The sequence below is a fragment of the Brassica napus genome, chromosome C9 (assembly GCF_020379485.1).
Source record: "Brassica napus cultivar Da-Ae chromosome C9, Da-Ae, whole genome shotgun sequence".
NCBI classification, from domain to species: domain Eukaryota; kingdom Viridiplantae; phylum Streptophyta; class Magnoliopsida; order Brassicales; family Brassicaceae; genus Brassica; species Brassica napus.
In genome coordinates, this window is record NC_063452.1 from 57,477,899 (window position 1) to 57,501,591 (window position 23,693).

At 38.0% G+C, this 23,693-nt stretch overlaps 5 protein-coding genes across 5 annotated transcripts; 1 reads left to right on the forward strand and 4 right to left on the reverse strand.

Moving 5' to 3' along the window:
* The first annotated feature begins 1,167 nt into the window (after positions 1-1,167).
* On the forward strand, positions 1,168-3,127 carry LOC106424717 (small polypeptide DEVIL 1-like). Its single transcript, XM_048769139.1, has one exon. The coding sequence runs from the start codon at positions 2,644-2,646 to the stop codon at positions 2,794-2,796; it is 153 nt and encodes a 50-aa protein (XP_048625096.1). The 5' UTR covers positions 1,168-2,643; the 3' UTR covers positions 2,797-3,127.
* LOC106424659 (protein GAMETE EXPRESSED 3-like) lies at positions 2,920-5,956 on the reverse strand. The gene is made up of 8 exons (XM_013865417.3): positions 5,557-5,956; positions 5,299-5,486; positions 4,916-5,224; positions 4,556-4,805; positions 4,196-4,474; positions 3,932-4,111; positions 3,716-3,858; positions 2,920-3,639 (listed from the first exon to the last, which is right to left on the reverse strand). Exons 1-8 carry the CDS (start codon positions 5,633-5,635, stop codon positions 3,130-3,132), a joined length of 1,938 nt encoding a protein of 645 aa, XP_013720871.1. The 5' UTR covers positions 5,636-5,956; the 3' UTR covers positions 2,920-3,129.
* Positions 5,957-6,167: 211 nt separating this feature from the next.
* On the reverse strand, positions 6,168-7,340 carry LOC106424766 (very-long-chain enoyl-CoA reductase). Its single transcript, XM_013865510.3, has 2 exons — positions 6,858-7,340; positions 6,168-6,746 (listed from the first exon to the last, which is right to left on the reverse strand). Exons 1-2 carry the CDS (start codon positions 7,200-7,202, stop codon positions 6,273-6,275), a joined length of 819 nt encoding a protein of 272 aa, XP_013720964.2. The 5' UTR covers positions 7,203-7,340; the 3' UTR covers positions 6,168-6,272.
* Positions 7,341-15,530: 8,190 nt separating this feature from the next.
* LOC106424758 (phenylalanine--tRNA ligase beta subunit, cytoplasmic) lies at positions 15,531-19,683 on the reverse strand. Its single transcript, XM_013865501.3, has 20 exons — positions 19,528-19,683; positions 19,207-19,278; positions 19,045-19,100; positions 18,842-18,939; positions 18,645-18,777; positions 18,454-18,569; positions 18,252-18,318; positions 18,035-18,076; positions 17,802-17,843; positions 17,623-17,699; positions 17,429-17,555; positions 17,175-17,342; positions 16,968-17,096; positions 16,793-16,894; positions 16,565-16,696; positions 16,413-16,487; positions 16,212-16,319; positions 16,044-16,139; positions 15,875-15,958; positions 15,531-15,791 (listed from the first exon to the last, which is right to left on the reverse strand). The coding sequence occupies exons 2-20, from the start codon at positions 19,262-19,264 to the stop codon at positions 15,723-15,725; spliced, it is 1,779 nt and encodes a 592-aa protein (XP_013720955.2). The 5' UTR covers positions 19,265-19,278; positions 19,528-19,683; the 3' UTR covers positions 15,531-15,722.
* Positions 19,684-20,289: 606 nt separating this feature from the next.
* On the reverse strand, positions 20,290-23,196 carry LOC106424759 (protein NSP-INTERACTING KINASE 1-like). The gene is made up of 8 exons (XM_013865502.3): positions 22,931-23,196; positions 22,676-22,808; positions 22,528-22,599; positions 22,301-22,444; positions 22,159-22,230; positions 22,008-22,067; positions 21,834-21,931; positions 20,290-21,749 (listed from the first exon to the last, which is right to left on the reverse strand). Exons 1-8 carry the CDS (start codon positions 23,037-23,039, stop codon positions 20,524-20,526), a joined length of 1,914 nt encoding a protein of 637 aa, XP_013720956.1. The 5' UTR covers positions 23,040-23,196; the 3' UTR covers positions 20,290-20,523.
* Positions 23,197-23,693: the final 497 nt, after the last annotated feature.

The following is a 23,693-nucleotide window of genomic DNA, read 5'->3' on the forward strand; positions in this document are numbered from 1 at the left end:
CGTTTTCAATGATTTTTGACCTGATTATGCCAGATTTTTACCGAATCACAAGATTATGACCATACAATTTCTAAAAAAAGATATTTTTTTGCTAAGGAACAGAGTTTTTAAGCGAATTGGACCAAAATGACTTGAAACATACACATGGAAAACATAACTAGGGATGTTAACGTGGGTAATTACCCATGAGTCCCAATCCCACTAATAATGGGTTGAGCTTTTACCCATCTAAGATTAATTGGGTTAACCATGAGTATTAATTTTAAAACTCATATTTATGTTGGGTAAATACAAAAGAATAATGGTGTACCCATGAGTTTTCAATTATATATATAGATTTGCACCACTTTAATTAAATTATATAAAATTTGCAAAAGCGTTTTTTTGCGTCAGAACCAAAAAATGAATTTTTCTGCCAAAACCGTAAAATAATTTTCTCACAGAAACCAAAAACGAGTTTTTCCGCCGAAACCGAAAATCGAATTTTTCTGCCGAAACCACAAAACCGAATTTTCCCGCCAAAACCATAAAACTAAGTTTCCCGCCAAAACCGCAAAACTTAATTTTCCCGTAAAAACCGTATAACCGAGTTTTTCCGCTAAAATCGCAAAATCGAGTTTTCCGACTGAAAACCGTAAAATCGATTTTTTCCGTCAAAACCGCAAAAAGTGTTTTCCCGCCAATAACGTAAAACCCAATTTTCCCGCCGAAACCGTAAAAACTGTTTTTTTTCACCGAAACCGAAAAATCGAGTTTTCCCGCCAAAACCGCAAAACTGAGTTTTCCTGTCAAAATCAAAAACAAGTTTTCCAACCAAAACCGCAAAACCGAATTTTCCTGCCAAAACCGCAAAACCGAATTTTCTCGCAAAAACCTTAAAACCGAGTTTTTCCGCCAAAATCGTAAAAAGATTGTTCCCGCCAAAATTGAAAACGGGTTTCCCGCCAAAATCTAACAAATTTTCCCACCAAAACCGTAAAAACAAGTTTTTCCGCCAAATCCGCAAAAATGAGTTTTCCCGCCAAAACCAGAAATATTATTTTTCCTGCAAACCGCAAAAATGAGTTTTCCCACCAAAACCACAAAAGCAAATTTACCGACCAAAAACCGCAAAAAAAAAAATTTCCTATTAGGGATATATATCCCACATCGGGAATTCTAAGGGACATTAAGTAATATATAAAGTGTTAGGGCCAATCCACTAATCACCAATTGGTTTTAAGTTGGAAGCCCATAATTAAACCTGAATCTAACATAGTATCAGAGCCCAGATCCTAAATACCCTAAACTCCTAATTAAAATTAACCCTTCTGACCGGGTTTAAAGGTCGTGATTAACCCTTTCAACCGGGTATAAAGGTTGTGTTAAACTCGCTCGACCGAGTATAAATGTCCTAAAGTTCCGAGATTTCTGGCCGATAAGAGCCATCATCCCGAGGAGGGGTATTAGGGATATATATCTCACATCGGGAATTTTAAGGGACATTAAGTAATATATAAAGTGTTAGGGCCAATCCACTAATCACCAATTGGTTTTAAGTTGGAAGCCCATAGTTAAACCTGAATCTAACATGGTATGAGCTTTAATCGTGTCAAAACGAGGTTTACTGCTAAAACCGTAAAATGAGTTTTCCGGTTAAAATTGCAAAATAATTTTTTTTTCCAAAAAAGTGAGTTTTTTCGCCAAAATCGTAAACGAGTTTTTGCGCTAAAACAAGTTTTCTATGAAATTGCAAAATCTTGTTTATATATTAAAGCTCATATTAATGATATTAATATTTTACATGATCTTCAGAATAAATAAGATAATACTTTGGGTACCCACGGGTAAACCTATACCATATTGGGTTATTTTCTGGGTTTGGATTTCAACCTTGATGTTTCTGGGTTTTTGCAGGTTGGGTATAAAATGAGTTGGGTTATTTGTGGGTTGGGTTGGGTTGGGCTGGGTTATTTTACCATACGTTAACATCCCTAAACATAACTAGTGTATGGTGACCATTGATTAAACAGTTCCCCGTATTTTATGTGTTGGTTACCATAAAATGTGACTAATTAAATTGGTTACCAAAGAAATACTATTTCTGGGTTGTATGGTTTAAGTGGAAACTATGAAGCAAGGCCAGGTTCAAGTTATGCTTGATTGCGTGGTGGAACACGAGAAAAGACATATGGGATTGTGTTTTACATACACTTATTTTGATAACAGTATTAGTTTAGGATCGATTGACAAAACTTAAAGTAATAAGCTCAAGTTTCAATTTTGTTGGGTTTTATGAAGTCATGGATATATATTTTATCTGTTTTATCATAGTGTGTGTTTATGATTTTTTGATGAAGTCATTAATATATTTTCCAAGTTGGATATGTATAATTTTAGTTGATCTTATGTAACTACGCATGCATGCCACAAGTTCTCTCCATATATATACACACTCTCCTCCACAAGTGAAGTCTACTTCAAAACCAGTTATCTTTTTTATCAAAACTCTTTTGTATCAGTCTAAAACTACAAAAACACAGTTCTGCTTTTTAGCTTACTCCTAAAGAGACCAAACAAGTATCATTTCTTTATCACCAGTCACCAGTGGAGACTTCTGTTCAACCATTGTTATATCAAACTGGTTATTTATAAGCCTGAAAAATGGAAATGGAGAGGGTCGTAAGAAGCTCAGAGAGATCAAAGGAAAAGAAGAGATCAATAAGTAGAAGATTGGGGAAGTATATGAAAGAACAGAAGGGAAGGGTTTACATCATTAGAAGATGCGTCGTCATGCTCCTTTGTTGGCATGATTGATCCCAAAATAAACAAGTTTTTAGACAATTCCAAGTTCAAATGTTATGTATCCACTTGCCATGCGTGTGTGTATGTGTGTGCATGTGGACAACTAATCAAGTGAGGGTAGAGTGGTGTTAGGTAGGGTGAAAACCAGTTTGCTTGGTTTAGTTTTGTAATCTTCTACCAAATTGTATATACAGTGACCTCAATCCATCTTTGGTTGTTTTTAAACAAATATTTTTACATTATGCAATGATTTTCATATTATGTCATCAGTATTTAAAGAATTATAGCTATAAATATTTTTGTCTTGTTATAGATATATAACTACAAATCACACAATATGAATATTCAATCCCTAAAAGATAACGACCTCTTCTTCAAATATGTGCTTCTTCTACTACTTGCAATACCACATGATTCATAATCATCCTCACTAGAAGAACCCTCTGAATGAGCAAGGAACTTTCCCTTTTGCTTGCGTTTCAAGTCGCCTTCATCATTTTCGTCATCCGCAACACCATCATCATCATCATAGTGTTGGTCCCTATAGCTTTCTTCTGAGGATGATGATGACTCGTGGCGATGTGTTTGAAAAATCGTGATACTCTCGTTCTCCCTATTTCTAAAAGATAAGCTTCTAGAACCTCCCCCGTACAAGGGAAGAACATGATCTTTTGACTTGGACGATGCATCTATGTCCCTCCCAAGACTATAGGTCGAAGAGAGTTTCCTCTTCACGTTTTCCCTCTCTTGAACCAAATCATTGATTTTGTCCACGGAGAATTCATCCGCCGTTGATTCGTTTTGAAGTCTTGTTATGGTTCTATCGATTTCCCTCCTCTTTCTGTGCAACAAACGCTGAAAAAAAGAAGTAAAATACTGTAAGCTAATGTTTCTTACCTAAGTAACAAAAACAAGTCTAGGGCTTCCTTACTCTCTTGTCCAAAAAGGCACTGAAGGGACGACCTTGAAGCTTTTGTTTCTTCCAAAACATAAAACACAACCTCACAAGCGCGGCAAAGAGGACAATGATCACAAACTCGAACAGTAGAAACCAAATTATCGTTCTTTCATTACCTGAAAGAAAACAAAAAAAAGAGTTTCTTAAGATGCAAGTAACCAAGAAGACAAACGGTGTTTTAGGGTTTACCAATGTAGATATCAAGATGCTCTGGTTCTGCAAATGAACAGCTAGACGACAGTTTGTCGTGTTTAGAACGACATCTAAATGGGTTTCCAGAGTTAGAAGCTGCAATGAACGCAAGAACAATCCTCTCGTCCAAAACAAAATGTTGTAGGTCCTCGTCTAGTAACAAACTCGTAGATTGATCTGATATACAAAAAAACCATCAAATCAAAATAGTTTCAACGAGACAGAGAGTAATAGTCTTTAACTAAGGATAGGATTTTTTACCAGAATAACTATGAGACCAGTGGATAGATCTTGTCTCTGGAACAACAAGTGAAAAAACCGCGGTTTCTGGTTTCTTGGCTGACACGAAAGTACTTTCTCCAATAAGATCGGTCTTTCCTTCTAGCTTTGTCTGAGAAACATAAACCGCGTTGCCAGAGCAATCCAGTAATGGCTCTACTTGGATCATTGAATCTGTTTCTACGTTTTCTGGTGTCTTAAGCTCCCCTGTTCTTGAAAACGAGTACAATGTCCCATCAAGCGAACCAATCGATACCCAACCTTTTTTTTAAAAAGAACCCTTGATTAGACTAAGTTCAACCGATCTTACAATGGAATAGATTTGATTAATGAGAGACTAACTGTTTGTGTCTATGACAGGTTGTGAACCGGAACCTTCTGCTAGTGGACCGACGGTTTTTTGCCAAAGAATGTCACCGGAAAAAGAATCTAACGCGAAAACTAGCGATTTTGTTGGGAAGACAACGTATACTAGACCGTTGTTCCCAGGTGTAACGGTGAAGAACTTGTCCACTAGACTCAAATCTTGAATCCATTGGTAGTAAATGCCACGGAGAGATAACGAGTAGAGTTCTCCTTCATTGTTTGATATCTGAAAAGAATATTAAAACAAAAGAGATGTTACGTAGATGCTTGCGTGCTTCGCAAGTATCAATCAATAACGAGCCATTATTTGAAGCTGAGAAAGAAAGAGAATGTTACATAGATGCTTGCTTCGCAAGAATCAATAACCGGTGGAGAATCGAATTTACAGTTTTCGTAATCTTTTTGACAACCTAATCTGTACCCGAACCGTTCGGTTTTAGGCTCTGCGATCCAGAGTTGCTGGCGAATCATATTGTAAGCGTAGAGACCATGGTCCTTGACCGTGATGTAAACCGAAGAACTCGATATGCTAACCGCGAAACCGAGAATGGTTTCACCGGGATCGAAGAACATTTCCGGTTCAGATTTGGTTCCGTTTCTCGGGAAATCAATTCTCAGGATTCGGTTCTCTGTAAGAACAAGCATCTGAAAACAAGCGCCCATCACTTTTGAGAAAAGAGAGGAGATGGAGAAACGGTTGGGAGGAGATTGGAATGTACCTGGTTAAAACCTGAATAAACCGGGGAGAAACCGGTGTTGCATTTAAAATCCATGTGTACCGACCAAGCAATTGAACCGTTAGACTCGAAGGAGAAGAAATCGTTGTCGGAGCAAGCGTAGACTCTCCCGTCATCGCCGATGAGTGTCTTTGAGAGAACTCGAAGAGATTTATTCTCCACGGTTTGGTCTGGAACAAAAAAAATATTTACCAGCGGATAATTTACTGATGTAAAAAGTAACAGAGGGTAAAATTTAACCTGGTGATTGAGAAACTGTAGAGAAAACGAAGAAGAAGATGATGATTAAGGAGACGAAAAAGAATCTCAAGTCCACCATTGTTACAGATTTCACAAGAAGGACGAGAAGACACAGCCGGTTCTGCAAATTTGCCGCCCAAACTAAGAAACACGGACGACGTGTCGGTTACAGAAGTGGTCCGTGGAGGTTACTGACTACTTAAAATTCGAATGGTAGTCCAATTGTAGTATTTGGGCCTAGATAGTAGATACCAAGGTCCAATAATATTTGGGAATCTCCTCAATAACATTTTTAAACATTTTTTAAGTTTTTATTACGAAAATAACCTAAAAACAATAATCAAAATAGTCTTTTTATTTTTTTTTGAAAATTTTAATATATATATATATATATTTTTTTAATTTCAAACTCTATCTTCAAAACTCCACCTCAACTCTAGACCTTAAATTTAGATTATTTAACTTAGAGTAAAAATACATTTTTATATTTTAATAAAACTTATTTTTGATACTATTTTCATTGTAAAAACTTAAAAAAATTATCGGAATTTCTCATAATCATAATATTTTCTCTTCTTATATCGCTTAATTTAATGTAATACCCATTCACGTAATAAAAATCAGTCATATTCTCTGTTTTATTCAGACATAGTAGATGGTCATCAACAAAACAGAAAGAAGAAGGAAAAAACATTTGCTATCATAAATAATCTTCTCTAGAACACAAAGGGAATCAGAGCCTTGATGTGCTTAGGGAAGTCATCAAACTTGGAAAGATACCAACTTCTCGTAGCATAACTCCGACCAACAAGATAGAAAGTAGTTCCCATGGCGAAAGAAAACGAGTAAATGGTCTGAGAAACCATAAAGAAGCTCCAAAACACAAGGATCTCGAACAGATAGTGAGGGCATATGATTGTGTCGAACAGACCACCTTTGGGAATCTTGTACTGTTTAGTCCCATCTTCACTCCTTAGCTTAGCTAGCAAAACATGGTGATACAGATTCCCAACGATCCCCACCACAAACATCACAATCCCGAGGGGTTTCAGATCGAAACCTGGCTCGGGTAGTCCAAGTGTGAAGTTTTGGCTGTATAACATCAAGGTCGTGGATGAGAAGTAGCTGGTGGTTATGGTGAGTGCTGAGTCTATAGCCATCTCTCCACTGTACTTGTGAATGAACAGAACCTGTTCGACGAAATGCGTCCAAGAGAGGATAGGCAATAACTAGTCAAGATCTAAGCTATACGTATAAGGTGTTCGACGAAATGCATCAGAGGGAAGGAAGGTTATTATTACCTCGAAGATGCGCTTGAAGAAGTGGAGGGCAAGTGCGGATTTGAGGAGAAGAAACCTGAGATCGTCAGAAGGTAATACGAAGAAAGATGAAGCAGCGGCTAGGAACGCGGGTGTGTATAACAAAAGCATTCCGGTTCGGCTAGAGAAGCTGCCGAGAGGATGTTTCTGTGGTTGTGGTGATGATGACGATGATGTTTTGTTGTTGTTGAATTTTGAGTATTTCAGATGAATCCCTCTCACTTCCGACCAACCGACCTTCGCCAGAGAGACTAAACCCACGACGCTCATGGTGTTGAGCAGTATCGACGGAGGCGGTGGGTATACAAAACTCGTCACCATCTCCATTTTTCTTGGTTTGGTTTGGAAAGCGAAGAAGCATGTGTTCTGCAATGTTGGATGATTCTTGTCCTCTCCTGTTGTCTTGTATTTATAACCACAATTTTAGTTTCTTTAAATGATTCTATAATATTTAATAAGCAGTCACCAACAAGAAACCAGATGCAATTATGTAGTTACATGCAATCATGTAGTTATAATACTGATTTGATTGACCAAAAAAAACTGATTTAACTATTGTTTTTTCTTTCGTTGTCGTAAAACTTAGTTTATGTACATTATTAATGAATAATTGTTTCCTTTATATAGGAGTTATAAGAGAGATAAATAGAAATACAATAATAAGAAAGATTATAAAATATAAACATAAACGAATTAGAAAATAGGAAACTTATAGCCGCTTCTCTTTTCTCTCCAAGTCTCGCGGCCGCCTCTCTCTCTCTAGGGTTGGGTTGTCTCTCTCTCTAAGTGTATGGACCGGTTATGGACCGGGCCGGTTATGGACATCCACCAATTGATTTATAACACTTCTCCTTGGATGCCATAACCATACAATAATTGTAATACGTTTAATGTTGCCTCATTAAAACCTTATTAGGAAAACCCAGTGGGACAAAACCATGATGAAGAAAAAAGAGTACAACACGTACTACTCCCCCTGATGTGAACCTCAGTGGAGGTCCTTCAGCCTATGCATCCCAATCTGATGCGTGAGCTTCCTGAACGTGCAGGTAGGAAGTGTCTTGGTGAATAGGTCAGCTGAATTGTCACTGGATCGTACTTGGACGACCTGGACCTCACCGGCTTTCTGAAGCTCGTGAGTAAAGAAGAACTTAGGCAATATGTGCTTCGTTCTATCACCTTTTATGTAACCGTCCTTGAGCTGAGCAATGCACGCAGCATTGTTCTCATACATCACGGTTGGCTTTTTGCACTCGGCCATCCCACAATCAGCTCAAACGTGTTGGGTCATCGACCTCAACCAAACACACTCGCGGCTGGCCTCATGTATGGCCAAGATTTTCGAGTGATTAGATGAAGTGGCCGCGATAGTTTGTTTCATGGAACGCCATGATATGGTCGTACCTCCTTGTGTAAAGACATATCATGTCTGTGATCGAGCTTGATGTGGATCTGATAAATAATCAGCATCAGCAAAGCCAACTAAACTATCTTTGTTATGGTTAGTATAATATAGACCCAAGTCTTTCGTTCCTTGCAGGTAACGAAGAACATGTTTGATCCCATCCCAATACCTCTGGGTCGGACAGGAGCTAAACCTAGATAGTAGGTTCACGGCAAAGCTTATATCAGGCCGTATGTGAGTTGCGAAGTACATTAAAGCTCATATGGCACTGAGATATAGCATTTCGGGACCTAGGTCATCTTCATCGTCCATCTTGGGACGGAATGGGTCAGTGTCCAGGCCGAGAGACCTCACGACCATGGGACTGGTCAGAGAATGGCAATCGGCCATATTGAATAACTTGAGTAACTTTTCAGTGTATGCCATCTGATGCACAAGGATCCCATCATTTATGTACTCAAGTTGTAATCCCAAACAGAATTTTGTTTTCCCGAGATCTTTCATCTCGAATTCTTTCTTAAGGTATTCAACCGCTTGGAAAATTGTATCCAGAGGTTCCTAGGATATTCAGATCATATATTTCGAATGATTATCAATATTGTTCTCGAGAACTTGTTGTACATTCAGCTCAATACCCTCTAGTACTTTCATTATCCAGTGGACCATATAAATATGCAGTCACTACATCAGTTTACTGCAAGTCTAATTTTCTCTCTTATATAGCCAGACTTATGAGAAATCTTAAAAGTAGTTGCATCCACCACATGAGAGTATATCTCCTCATAATCTATTACTGGTCTTTGTGAGAATCCTTGTGCAACATTAGCTTTATATCTCACGATTTCTATTTCTCACAAGACCCATTTATATCCACTGGTTTTAACATCATATTGCATCTTAATCATATGGCCAAATACGCCTTTCTTCTTTAAACTATTTAACCCCACGTTTTCATTCAATCTGTTCTACGAGTGCGCACTCTTATATTGACGTGGGTTCATGACCCTCGCTTATATTCATAAATTCAAGTGCTACCTCGTAACATCTTATGTCGACATTCCTTATTCTGTTCCATTATATTCCAGACATGATATAATCGATTGAGATTCATTATTATCAGGACCTTTCATACTTTGCAGCTTTGGTACCTGTACCTTAGAGCCGTCCGGCCTTATCTCTATGTCTGGGATGGTTTCCTTGATCTCGGATTTTTTTTATCATTCTATGCACCTTTCTCTTTTGTTTCCGAGGATTCTTATCGTTTGGAACTTATTGGTCTATCTTGTATAGACTCTGTAGCAACTTGATTGTGTCTCTCTTGGACATCAATTTAGTTGGTGCTTTACAAGCTGGTTTATATATGATTTAGTCATTCTTTTTCAGGTCAGCAAATTTGTCTGGCATTTGATTAGCTAGCTTTGTAAATGTATAATATTTGGACGTCTATTTCACATTCTTTAGTCCGAGGATCTTGCCAAGACAATGATGGTCGATGCCATTATGTTTCTCTTACCAGCTTATTATTTTCTCCCCCTAATGTTGGATAGTCGAATCCATTAAACTTTGCAATCCGTGTTCTTGGCCACTAAATAGATCACCCATATTTGGTTCAAGGTACTTCATTATTTGTGGGAGATTCATATCCAACATATATCCCCATCCGCATCCTCTTCTAAGGATCCATCTTAGATGTCACATATATTTGTGGTGGCTTATCCAAATATCTCAAGATGTTATATGTCTGGCTCATGACCCGTAATAAATTTGAGATGGGAATATCTATGCTCACTTAATGGTCTGATGCTTATTAGTTAAGATGCATGTAAATTCGTGTGTCCCCAAGCCTTGGACTGAGAGTTTGGACCTATGGGTAATGGCCAATACAAATTTATAAAAGGATTCAGCCAAGCTATATATAGTATGGACATGTGCGGATTTGTCCTCACTGCCCCCTCATGGACATACTATAATCTTTAAGTGCTTTGGGACATCATGACCTAATGAGTTTTCCTTGTGTTCATGCTATACATGTGAGATTATATGGGATAACTCTTTGTGCCCTTTCCAATATCAATTTCGCATCATGTTTTGGACCAGGATGGCCAATCCGGTCATACCATAAAGTGTATAATTTCGTGGGTAAACCATTCTGGTTACCATGACTATTGCCTCTATCATACTGATATTGGCATAGTCTAAATCAATAGAAAATACAGGTATAGTTTTTTTTAGGACTCATTATGGCCTTGGGCGATTTTATACATATATCTGAAGGAACTCTTTGTTTCCTTCGCCCATTGTTTCAATATGGAAATCATTCATTCATATATCTCTATATAATCTCAATAGGTTTTTCTGGGTGAATATAAAGCATCTAAATGCTTGCCCTTATACATATCTGGCCATAGCCCTTATTGTGTACCATACCTGCAAATCATATTGGAGTTTTCCAAAATTATTTATTCCTTTTATTAAGTTTTAATAAAACAAGTTCATAGAAATGAAAAACATAGAAATGAAAAATATCAAAACAAAGAACATAGAATTTAGATTACAAATGTTGAAATCAATCTTCAGTTATTTTTTAGACAATCTGAAGTTTCATAATCCATAAGATCGTCCTTCTCATGATTGAAGTCGTTTTCATCATCTTGGTAAGTCATATGGGCTTCAGGATTCTTCTCTTTCAAGCTCTCTTGATAGAGGTTAACTAGATGCTTGGGAGTCCTACAAGTCTTAGCCCAATGATTGCTCATTCCACATCTATGGCACACGTATTTCTCTGATTTAGTCGAGTGTTGGGGTTTGAAAGAAGATCCACGGCCACGATCATGGCTTCGTCCAAATGAGCCATGGTCCCGTCCATGGTCTCGACCATTTCCTCGCTCGCAGCCAAAGGATCTTCGACCGCGGCCATGTCCGTTCGATTTGTCTCGACCACGGCCATGCTGGCCGTTTCCTTAGACGTGGTTGGACTCTTTATTGTCCTCTGTAGCGTGTGCATCAGGTAGTGGAGCTGATCCAAGTGGTCTCATCTGACTGTTTCTCATTAGTAATTCTTTGTTCTGCTCAGCGAGCAAGAGACAAGAAATAAGATTAGCATAGGTTTTGAAATCTTTCTCTCGGTACTGTTGTTGTAACAGCACATTGCTTGCATGGAAAGTGGAAAAGGTTTTCTCAAGCATATCTTGTTCCGTAATACTTTCATCACACAGTTTCATTTTAGAAACAATCTTAAACAGTGCAAAGTTATATTCGTCCACAGACTTATAGTCTTGGATCCTCAGATTCATCCAATCAAAGTAAGATCACCGTTCTCTGGTGATCATATCTCGATTTCAATTCATTCCAAAGATCTAGTGGATTCTCAATGGTTAGGTATTGATCCTTGAGACTCTCAGCTAGATGATGACGAATGATCAAGATGGCTCTGTAACGATCCTTTTCATTGGCATTATTGTTCTTGGTGATACACTCATCGAGTCCCTTGGATTTCAGGATGGTCTTAGCATCGAGCGCCCACTGAAGGTAATTGTCTCCAGATAGATTTAGGGCAGCGAAATCAAGGTTGTTGATTTTCGACATCTGAAGTTATAGATAAATATTTTAAGATCTCTTAGGAATAGTTTTTAATGTTTAAACGATTAGGGTTTTATGTTCAAACAATCAAACAAGCCTTCACAGCCAAGATCTATGCCTCACGGCCAATGAGCAAGCCGCACGGCCATGGATGCAAACTAGTTCGTTTTTATGCATTTAGTTTGTCGTGTAATTGCAATCCTAACATGTTTTGTTTCTATCAGTTCATGATGCAATTAAAACAAGCAAACCTATCGGTAGAGATGTCAATTGGGCTGCCCAAGTCCAAATGGGTTGTCCAAATGGACACAACAGTCCAAATGGACATTATTTTTTTAAGCCCAAATTGTACCAGACCAAATTGTCCAGACCAAATTGGCTCAAGTCCAAATGGGAATTCCACAAAGCCCAAATACAATTTCTGCTTTAATATGCTAAATCCATAAAAAAACATTTTTTTTGTGAAACATCCATAAAAAACATAAATTTCAAGTTTTACACATTAAGTTTCATAAGTTTTACATATCCAAAGCATAGAAAATTCATATATTAGTTCATACATAATGGTTCATACATAAAAATAAAAAATCCAAAGCATAAGTTTTGATTGCCCTTCTCTTCTTTATCTTCTCAGCCTCTCCTATCAAATTAAAACACATAAGTTATCACACAAGCAGATAGTAAAATACATTGGTTTAAACATGACAGTAACATCAGTTCAAACAAAGTAACATGACAGTACATATCACACAAACATCAGTTCAATGAATTTCCCATCAGGCATCCTATCTCCTTCTATAGTAAAGTGGTTCCAGCACTTAGAGTGTCTACGCTTGTGTTTACCTTTCCCTTCGGCTGTGCTCATGAGAGACTCGTCCACAATAGGATTGTTCTCGTCCATTTCCTGTTTTGAACCTGCATCTTCACTCGCATACTCATCATCATTGTTCAAACTCAATATATCCATCTGAAAGCAAACAAGACAAAGGAGAAACTCAATATATCCATCATTAGATACTAAAGGTCTAGAAACAGTACAAAAGAGAACAAACAACTAAAGCGAGTAAGTATGTAACAATCAGAAACCAAATACACAAACCCATCAAGTGAACTAAATACACAAACACAATCAGAGATGTAACAATCAGAAACCAAATAAACAGATGAAACCCATCAAGCTATATACAAACGCAAGCTATATAGAGAAACCCATCAAAACTAAACTGAATCAAACGCATCAGAGAAACAAATCGGAGAAACCCATCACACCGAACGCCGAGAGAGAGAGATGATCGAGACGCCGAGAGAGAGAGAGATGATCGAGACGCCGAGAGAGAGAGAGGCGGATCGAGACGCCGAGAGAGAGAGAGGCGGATCGAGACGCCGAGAGAGAGAGAGTCACTGAGAAGCTGTACACAATCAGAGAAGAGAAAATTCATCAACATGCACAATCAGTTTACACAGAGCGACAGAGAGAAGAGACATACGAGAGAGGCATATCGGATCGAGAGTCGCGACTCGCGAGAAAGAGAGAGAGATGATCGAGACGCCGAGAGAGAGAGAGGCGGATCGAGACGCCGAGAGAGAGAGAGTCACTGAGAAGCTGTACACAATCAGAGTCGCGACTCGTGAGAGAGAGAGAGAGAGAGGATTAAGACGCCGAGGGGAGAGAGAACGGAGAGTCGCCGTGAGTCGACTTCATCGAGAGAGAACGGGAATCAGAGATGAGAGTCGCAGAGACGAGAGCCGAAAAAAGAGAGTGATTTTCATTGGAAACCCTAGAATTTTTTATACATTGGGCCGCCCATGTCCATTTGGTTTAAGCCCATTGGATTTGGAGTTTATTGGGTTTCGACCAACTGGACAGCTTTATTTATTGGTCTAATTTGGTTAGTCCAAATGGGCTTGGACATCGGTAACCAATAGACAGTGTGTCCAATTGACATCTCTACCTATCGGCCAAGTAAAGATCAAGCCACACGGCTATTTGATTCAATTCAACATCATTCCTAGAATAAGTTCTAAGTGTAATTGCAATCAATCAATGTGATTAAGTTATGGTATGAATGCAACAAGGCCACACGGCCACGAGTATGATCAAGTCTAGAACAGTTTAACCTAATATGTAGTTTCAGATTTCTATTTTAAAATAATCTAAACTAGGTCATTAGGGTTTTAGTTTAAACAAGCCAAACAATCAGATTCGAGTTTGAACAATCCTAACAATAGTTCTAGGTGATCAAATCAACCAATCAATGTTCAATTTCAAACAATCAAAATCGATTTTCAGAATTAGGGTTTTAGGGTTTTGATTTTATTAACAAGCAATTTCAATTTCAGGATGATCAAATTCAATCTCAATCAATCAATCAATCAGTTTAATTAATCAATAATTTTCGAATTAAGGTTTAGGTATTTCGAAAATTTGATCTTAGATCAAAGTGATTTGATTTGAGATTCAAAATCTTATTCAAAACCTTTAAGGTTCTGATTTTAATTGATCAATGGATCAATCTCGATTTTTAGGGTTTGGGGATCGAACTTATAGAGCTTCGATTTACTCGCTTAGGGATTGATCTATTATCATATGGCTTTCATCTTAGAGATTATATTTTAGGGTTTCAATCTTTACAATCAACCAAATTCGATTCATTATGTTCTTAGAATTTGAAATACCTTTAGTTTAGTTTTTTGTAGAAACCGGACCACCAAGAATGAACCTCGAGCTTAGACACGATCGGGATGCGAGCTGGCTGGGACGCGAGCTGGACACGAGCTGTCTTAGACGCGAGCTGGAACGGAGTCGCGAACGGATTAGGGTTTGTATCGTCGGGTTCGGATTATGGTTCCAAAGCAAATCGGCGCGCACTGTATCTGTGAGTGAGGGCGCGTCGGTGGACAGATCGACAAGCGGTTTGCACTGACTGATTCGTCTCGGCCAGGGCTTCGATTTGATATCTTGATCGTTTTCTGGGTCCTCACGGTTTGGGAGAACGGCCTCTTCGAAGTTCCGAGGCAGATTCTTTTTCATTTAGGGTTTTAGGGTTTTAGCGATTTGGTTTTAGGCTCAGGGTGTTAGAGGTTATCGTGCTGATAACGTGTTGTAAAACTTAGGATTTAGAACTGTAAGTTTCTGTATATTATTAATGAATAAGTGTTCCTTTTATATAGGGGTTACAAGAGAGATAAATGAAAATACAATAATAGGAAAGATTACAAATCATAAACATAAATGAATTAAGAAATAAACAAGTTGTAGCCGTCTCTCTCTCCTTTCCAAGTCTCGCGGCCGCCTCTCTCTCTCTAGAGTTGAGCCGTCTCTCTCTATAAGTGTATGAACCGGTTATGACATCCACCAAGATTTATAACATTCGTCAACTTTTTATATTAATTTGATAATAATACACACAAATTGTGTAGAAACACTTAAATAAATTCCGGGTTGACCTTGAATCCTAATGTGTGAACAAACCTCCATTTGTGGGTGTAGATCCTGGCTTCGAATCTTATTGTGTACTGTGAACAAATCTCATGTGAATATGTTTGCACACACTGCTTCTCCAAGCAACATAACAAGCTACGTGTTATCTTTTCCAACGCTAGTGTGCATACAAAGTTGCAAACTAGTCTCCATCCAAAAGTGTCAACAATTTTTTTTTCCAGGCAAGACATAATCAAATAGCCTCCATTTAACAGTCAAGTATAGAAATATGAAAAGTGTGTCTATGCAAAATCGCAAATAATTTAATCCATCAAATGAAAACGCTAATATATTGTAGGAAAAATCCTCTCTTTATCCTCAAGACAAATAAAATCGAGAATTTGTAACAGTTGAGCACATATCCAGATATAGTCGAAGCTTTCTAAAGGAGAGCTTCAATGTCAATTTCCACGAAAGAGCACGGATCAGTGATGTCAAAGTTGTTCAAAACCTGGAGCAATAAAAAAACAATCAGAAACCAAACCGCTTGATATGCAGATTCCTTATAATCAAAACAAGATGGAGCAAGTGTACCTCAGGATGCACGATTCCAAAGTTACCAACATGTTTCCCTTTGCAAATGATACTGGCTTGTCTACCAGGTAAGAATTCAGGTTCCTTTCGCCGATTAGAGCAAAAAAATACAAGTTTAGAGTGTCTGCGTTTGGTAATCAAAGACAATGTAACTCGTAAAAAAACTTACTTCAGAGCGGTTTATACAGTATCCTATAATGTCACCGTCTGGTTTAAATGGGACTCCCATTACTTCCATGACTCTATCGACGAGGCCATGTATAAGCTGGAATCATACAGATAAAATTTTAAGCATCATCCATGGCTAAGACAACTGAGCTTGGAAAAATGTATATACCTCAAATCCAGAAGTAGCACCACAGTGTAGTGCAGCGAGATGGCGGCGATTGGATGCACCGACGTCTTTTGTTTCGTCCAATAAGGTCACGTCCCCTATTTCATAAATCTTGAAACAACAATAAAAAGAGAAATTGATCAAGAGACTTCAAATTCAGGTATGGTAACAGGAGAAAGGAAAGTAAACCAAAGAGGTTACTACCTTGATAGGTTTAGGGTGCTTATTGTTAGAACCAACTGTCTTCAGTATTCCATGCATTAGCCTCGTTCTTACCACCTGTTCAATGAAACATAGTAACCAGGATGCAGGAAAATTGGCCAATGAGTATATGAATAAAGGTTTTGGAGAGGTACCTCGAAATCAGCACCACGTGGGTTCCCAATTATAACAGCTGAATTGTCATCTTCTCTGTTTAGCAATTCAAAGTTTTCCTTGTGCGAGCACAGTATCCATGTCAGAACCTCGGTGTACACATTCATCGCAATCTAAAAAGTGCCAAACATGAATAAGATTACCCTCTGTGAGATATAAACGCTTTACTGTAATGGGATATAAACGAAGCAAGTGAAAGTGCTCGTAACCTCTAATCTGAGAAGATCGGTGAGCTCATTCAAAGGCAGAGGTTTTATCGAAGCAGGCATTCTTGTTGGGATGTTATTGTAACCATAGGCAATGGCGACATCCTGGTGAAATATAGCCAAAAGCTATTAATGATGACATGATCAACGAATAAAGGTCTAGTTATAAAAAAGTTACCTCCATAACATCACAAGGGTGGAGCACGTCGCTTCTGCTTGGGGGTACATGAACCTTTACGAGACATTGGCCCTCACTAGACGTTGATCTCTCAGCACGCAACTGCATTCGGTTCAGCAGACTTGTAACCTGGAAGGTTACACACAGTACAAAAGGATAAGTATCACATGGGGCCTCAAAGAGAAAGAAACACACAGCTTTTAATACCTCTTCCACCTCCAAAGAGACTCCCATTAAGTCAGTGATATAAGAGAGAGGAACTTCCATATCGTAGACAGCTAGATCCGGACAGATGTATGACTCTCCGCTGTCATATTTCACCTCAACAGGCTCAATCTCAAATTTCTTCTCACAATATTCAGAAAAGGTTGTAACCTGAAAAAAACAAAGCGGGATGGTGAATGATCATTGAAACATTATTCGTTGAAGTATAGTGAATGTTGACTTGTCAACCGCATTACCATTGTATTCAAAACAATCTTGGCCTTGGTCAAATCAGTTGCTGTGCATTCAATGAACACATTCTTTGTCTGCAGGCTAATTGCTGAGTGTGCACCATTGATAATGGGTGGCAAGGACAACACCGTTCTGCAAATGTTAACCTTCATTAGTTTCAGTTGATACAAATAGTTTACTGCAAAGAACCATTAAATACCTTTTACTGTCGTATAAAACAGGGAAGACGGGTGAGCTCTCAATTATGTGTAGATACTTCTTCAACTTCAAATCGGACTGCAAAAAAAAGAATCAAAATAGTCATTAATAAGGTATTTCTTGAGAACGGTTTTAGTCGGAGTAAATATTCAGACTCACAAAATTTCGTTAAGGATTTACCTTATAGAATTCAATTAGTTCGTCAGCCCTGAAGCTCTTAGTCTGTACCAAGAGATTGGTATTGGTATTAGCCAGGGTAAAAAAATACAAAACCATCTTTTATAAGATGTTATCATAAAAAAAGAACATGTGCGATAAAACTATCTGTCCTTACCAGCATGTTGATGCAAATGCTATAAAAAGCTAGAAATAAAATTTCACATCAATACAAGTAGCAGAGAAAGGTATCTTACTTGCTTCAAAGGTACAAAATTTACATCCTTTGGCGACAAAGCCTGAAAATAAGAAGCAAAGAGCACAGTATCAATGGCCTATCCTAAAAGCACATATAGAAAGAAATATTGTATATAAGTTTGAGCATCATTTCAGCTACAGAAATGACACCAAACAAGAACAGTAGAGGAAGAGTAGAAGATAAATAACAAAAGTGTAAAAGAGAAGAAAACTCACCTCATATGTGAAAGGGCCCTGTAATGTATCCAAGTCATGAGTTCCAATAGCAACCAGGGATCTTCGCCTGAATTATGCAGTGACGATAAACGAATATCACATAGATGGCAGAGAATATTGGAATAAATGTAAAGGTAATACACAGAGATACATTTGCAGCTAACAGCAGATTGTATTTGAAACTGAAAAATAACATATATACCTGCAAATGTTCTGATGTAGCTTGTCCTGAAGATCGATAAAGCTGTTGTAACGAGCCTCATCGAAGGTTACCCCTCTTAAAACAGCACAGACAACAAAAGGGCGAATCTGAGATGTCTGCAGAATGAAAAAAAAACATTAGTAACACAGAAAAGAAAAGCAAAAGGAGGTTGTTAAGATAGATATACACACCTGATCAGATCTAACATTCATCCTAAGCATACTGTCCTTGCCGACGTCAGAAAGCCTGTATGTAGGTATCTCCTGCTTCTTGTTGAAAATGCGAAGAGCTTGAGCAATCCCCTCAAGGCAGAGCAAATCGTACCTGCAATGATTATTAAGATGTATCAGACTCTTCATTATCAGAAAATGCAGATGGTTTTATTTACCTGTTGGCAGGAATATCAATCTTGTAGATGGTTTCTTCGTCTTTACCAGCTTCTTCTTCGATATGTTTTTCCTTCCTGATTATTGCTTTCTCAGTTGTCTAGTCATCATTGCACCAAAAAAAAAAAGAAGAAACTAATCAGTGGAAAAAAAAACAAATTAACCACGAAACCAAACAGAGAGAGAGAGGCACTGATGCACTCACAACATCATCAAGCTCAATACCGAAACGGAAACACAGATCATCAAACTCTTCCCGAGCTACACAGTTAAAAAAAAAAACATAACGGAATCAAACAAACAAGAAGTGAGAAAAAAAAAACACAAGTTGTGAGGACTGAAGAAGGAAGATTTTGTTAGGGTTTACTGTAGGATTCTCCAAGAGCAGCGAACAAACGATCTCTTCCGACATTAACCGTAGGCATTGTCGGATTATTTCCTGCGGAAGACAAAAAAAGATGAAGAGCTTAACGCTCGATTTTGGTTCGCCAGATTGAAATTTTCACTCTAATTAGGGTTTAAGACCGCAAAATTCAGCTGTGATAAGATAAGATCTGAGTATATCAATGGATCGAGAGAGAACGTATCCCACAAGTAGCAATCGATATAGTTTTCGATACAGATAGCCTAACGAATCCAACTAGTTGATCAGCAGGAGATATTGGTGAGAGATTGAACGGAGACTTACACGCTAAATTTGGCCGGGGGGTGTTGAACCGCGGCGGCGGCGGCGATGCAATGAGGATAGGGATACGCGCGAGTGGAGAGACTGAGGTGAGACGGAATGAAAAAAATAAAACGAGACTTTCTTTAGGTTTAATAAATAAATGTATTTTTTCGTTTTGCTTAGCGTTAATTAATTAATCCACGTCACTACAATATAGAGATTCGGTAGATTATTATTTAGGTGGGCTGGGCTGGGCAGAGCAGGTTGAGAAAATAGACAAAAAAAAAAAAAAATCATAAACCTTACCCAATAGACAATAGTCGAAAGGGCTTATTTGCCGAATAAACAAAAAATAATAATAATTAGATTTTTGGTAAAAGTTTAGAGAGATATACCAAGAGAAATAAGGACAGAGAAAATGTTTTTGATTAGATAGTGGGTTTCTGTTTTTTTTTATGGTTATAGGGGCAGATATCCCTAGTTAAAAAAATCAGTGTATATATGGTCCTTTAATCGGAGAAAAAGTTGGACTGGCCAGCTTTCGCATCAAAAATTGAGTTGTTCTATAGACTACAAGAATACTTCGAAGACGTGAGCCTGATTTATATTCTTCGGATTAGAAATGGTCGTACGGACTCATTAGCGAGAGAAGCGAGGACCAGAGGATACATCTTGTCCCAAATAAATTAGATACAGAAAGACGAAAATGCTTTTCTGAGAATTGAACCAACACTTGATCTATAGTTTAAATGGATAGCTGGCCAAAAAATTGGACAAAAGAAATATTACATAAATTTAATAAATTGCATTTCTCAAACTTGCAACACCCAAGTTCTAAACATGAATTAAAAAACAACCGTGATCTTAACATTAACTCCTAAGTACAGTAAATCAAAACTTCTAACATAACAATTTAGCCTATACAATTACTGAGACACCATTCCCAACCAAAAAACATTATATTATACAAATAAAAAAGAGAAATAAGAATGCTTCAGATTCAAGAAACATAAAACTTCATCTAGGGCCAGAGAGCTCCATAGCTTGCGCAAGCAAAGTAGAGTCATCAGTAAGATCAGAGTATCTATCCGAAGACGACATCAACTCATTAACCCTACCGTTGCTCCCTTTCGAACCACTCTCTGATCTCCCTTGAGAAGCTTCCCATCTCTCAGCAAGCCCATCTCCTTCCAGCATCCTAACAACCTCAGACATCTTCGGTCTATGCCCAGGCAAATACTGCGTGCACAGCAACGCCACTCTCACCATCTCCTCCAGCTCAATCTCATCGTAGCTCTTCTTATCCTTCAGCAGCTCTTTATCCACAAGCACCTCGAGTTTCTTCTCAAGATGTATCTTCTTAACCCACTCGAGCATAGCGCCTTTCTGGTTAGCCGCTTTACCAAACTCAAGCGCTCTAAGGCCCGTTACAAGCTCAAGGAGAAGAATCCCGAACCCGAAAACATCGGTTTTCTCGGAGGATTGACCAGTTGAGAGATACTCAGGAGCGATGTGACCTACCGTGCCTCTCACGGCAGTTGTTACATGAGTGTCTTGGTGATCAAGGAGCTTAGCTAAACCGAAGTCGCCAACCACGGCTTCACAGTAGTCATCGAGGAGTATGTTCGCAGCTTTGACGTCGCGGTGGATGATCTTGGGATCACACTGCTCGTGGAGATACACGAGCCCTCTCGCGGCTCCTATGGCTATCTTCTTCCTGACGCTCCAGTCGAGAACCGGTTTGGCTTTCATTCTGGAAGCTACGCTTCCGTTAGACATGTAAGGGTAAACAAGAAGCTTCTCGGCTTGGGTGATGCAGAAGCCGTAGAGTCTCAATAGGTTTCGGTGAACGGCTAAGCTGATCATTTCGACTTCTGTCTGGAACTGAATCTCTCCTCCTAACGCGTTTCCATCTTTGAGACGTTTCACCGCGACCACGGTGTTGTCTGTGAGCGTGCCTTTGTATACGTTCCCGTAGCCTCCTTTCCCTAAGAGGTTCTTGCTGCTGAAGTTGTTCGTAGCGATCTGAAGCTCCCTGAAACCGAATCTCCTTAGGTTTCCTAGTGAGACTTCCTCGTGATGATGATGCCCATCTTTGACATCAAAGAATGTGTTTTGGTTATGTCTTTGTCTCCACCAGAGAAACAACCCAACAACAATGAAGATCAATGATACAATCCCAACGCTGGATCCAACTGCGATTGCCATTTTGTGATTCTTTGATCTCCCAACGTACAAAGGAGCTTTAAGAAAGAGAGAAAGCAGTTGTTAGTAATGCATATGATCATACCAAGATTGAAGTGTGTTCAAGTACTTTTGCTAGTTACCTCTAGTTTCATTTAAGTTCATAGACATTGGTATCAATGTAGTTCCGTTGCAGTCTGGTTCCTTACCCGTGGGACAGATCAGCGGGTTCCCAACTATGCTGTAATCAAAAGGGAAACTATTTTAGTTGATCAAATGCTATATAAAGAGTGAGACATTGAGAAAGAATGAATCACCTAAAGGTCTTTGCGGCAAATCTTGGGACTGGACTACTAAGATTGTTGTATGACAAATCTCTAGAAAAAAGAAAAAAAAAACAGATCAAATCTCGACCGCACATTAACTGGTTAATGTTTAATGTGAACTGATTGATGAATTTTAGCTTACAGTAAGACAAGTTGAGTCATGTTGGATAGTGACAGAGGTATTACTCCAGAGAGAGAATTGTTATTAAGCCTCCTGATCATACACATATATATCAAGATCACAAACTAAAAGATTTTTTAAACAAATTTAGTTCTAGTCTTACAGGTATTGCAAGCTTCGTAGATTGCCCACTGAAAAAGGAATTTCACCGTGGAAGAAGTTATCAGAGAGATCAAGAGTCTCAAGCCTTGTAAGCCTACCAATCTCAGAAGGGATTTTTCCTGTTATGTAGTTGTTCTGCAACAGCCTGCAAGAGCAAAAAAAAAACTCATCAAAAACATACACAAAAAAATAATCAAAAATTATTTAAAGTAAACAGTAAGTACTTACACAATCCTAAGATTTGTTAAGTTGGTAATGCTTGGAGATAGTGTACCAGATAAGTTCTGACTAGGTGTGCCCCTGTAATAAAAATTAAAGCATTTCCTCTTTTAATTAACATTAAAAATGGATGTAATGATGTAAATGTGAAACTTACAAGCCAATGACAAAGTTTTCTGAAGAACAAGTGACCATTGTCCAGCTACAAGGATCAACAGCATCTCTATCCCAGTTATCAAGAACACCATGAGGATCATGTAATGAAGCTTTTATGTCCATCAAAGCTTGCACTAAAGAAATATTCAATTCCCACATTAGTTTGGGATCAAGAACTTGAAAAGTGAGGAATACAAAAAAAAAAACTAGAAAGCTAAGGAGTGAGACTGAAGATTTAAACTTTATGATGGCTTACCTTCAAAGTTAACTCCTTTAGAAGAAAGCAAACCGCTCACAGAGCAGAGAAGGCATGAAAATCCCAAGAAATAAACTAAAGATCTTCTCATCATCATCGTCATCATCATAAGTATAGTACTCTCCTTTGCTGAAACAGAGAGAATGAGAAGAAAAGAAGATGCACTCAGTTTACAGATAATTTGGTATTTGATGGAGATATAGAGAGAGTGAGATAGAACAAATCTTTATGTTTTTTTTTTTTGCTTTTAGATTTGGTTTAAATTATAAACATTTCAACATCAAGAAAATTTGCTTTATATGGTAAAAGAAACCCACTTCACCAAAAGCATGATCTTTATTTAAAAAGAATTATTTTTTATGTGTCAGAAATTAAATTAAAAAAATGGAAATGACATATCAGATTCACTGGTAGTCTAAAGTGAAATTCATAGCATGCTTGTCGATAAAGCTTTTGTGTGTGGGGAGACCGTTAAAAGTAATAAACTGATATTAAAAATGTAAAAAAATATTAATATTTGCCCATATACTTGTAGAGGACAAGAATAGTCAGTAGAGCAATTTGTATTTCAAAAATTAACAAGGGTAGAACAGGATATCAGAATATTGTTCTTTTGCTAGCTGCCACCCTGTCATGTTTTTGTCTATGGTTTCTTGTTTTTTTTTTTTTTTGGTAATCTATGGTTTCTTGTTTTTTTTAAATATATGTTTTCACATTTTTTCTTTCTTTTTTTTTTTTTTCGATAATCCAGGGGTTTCCTACT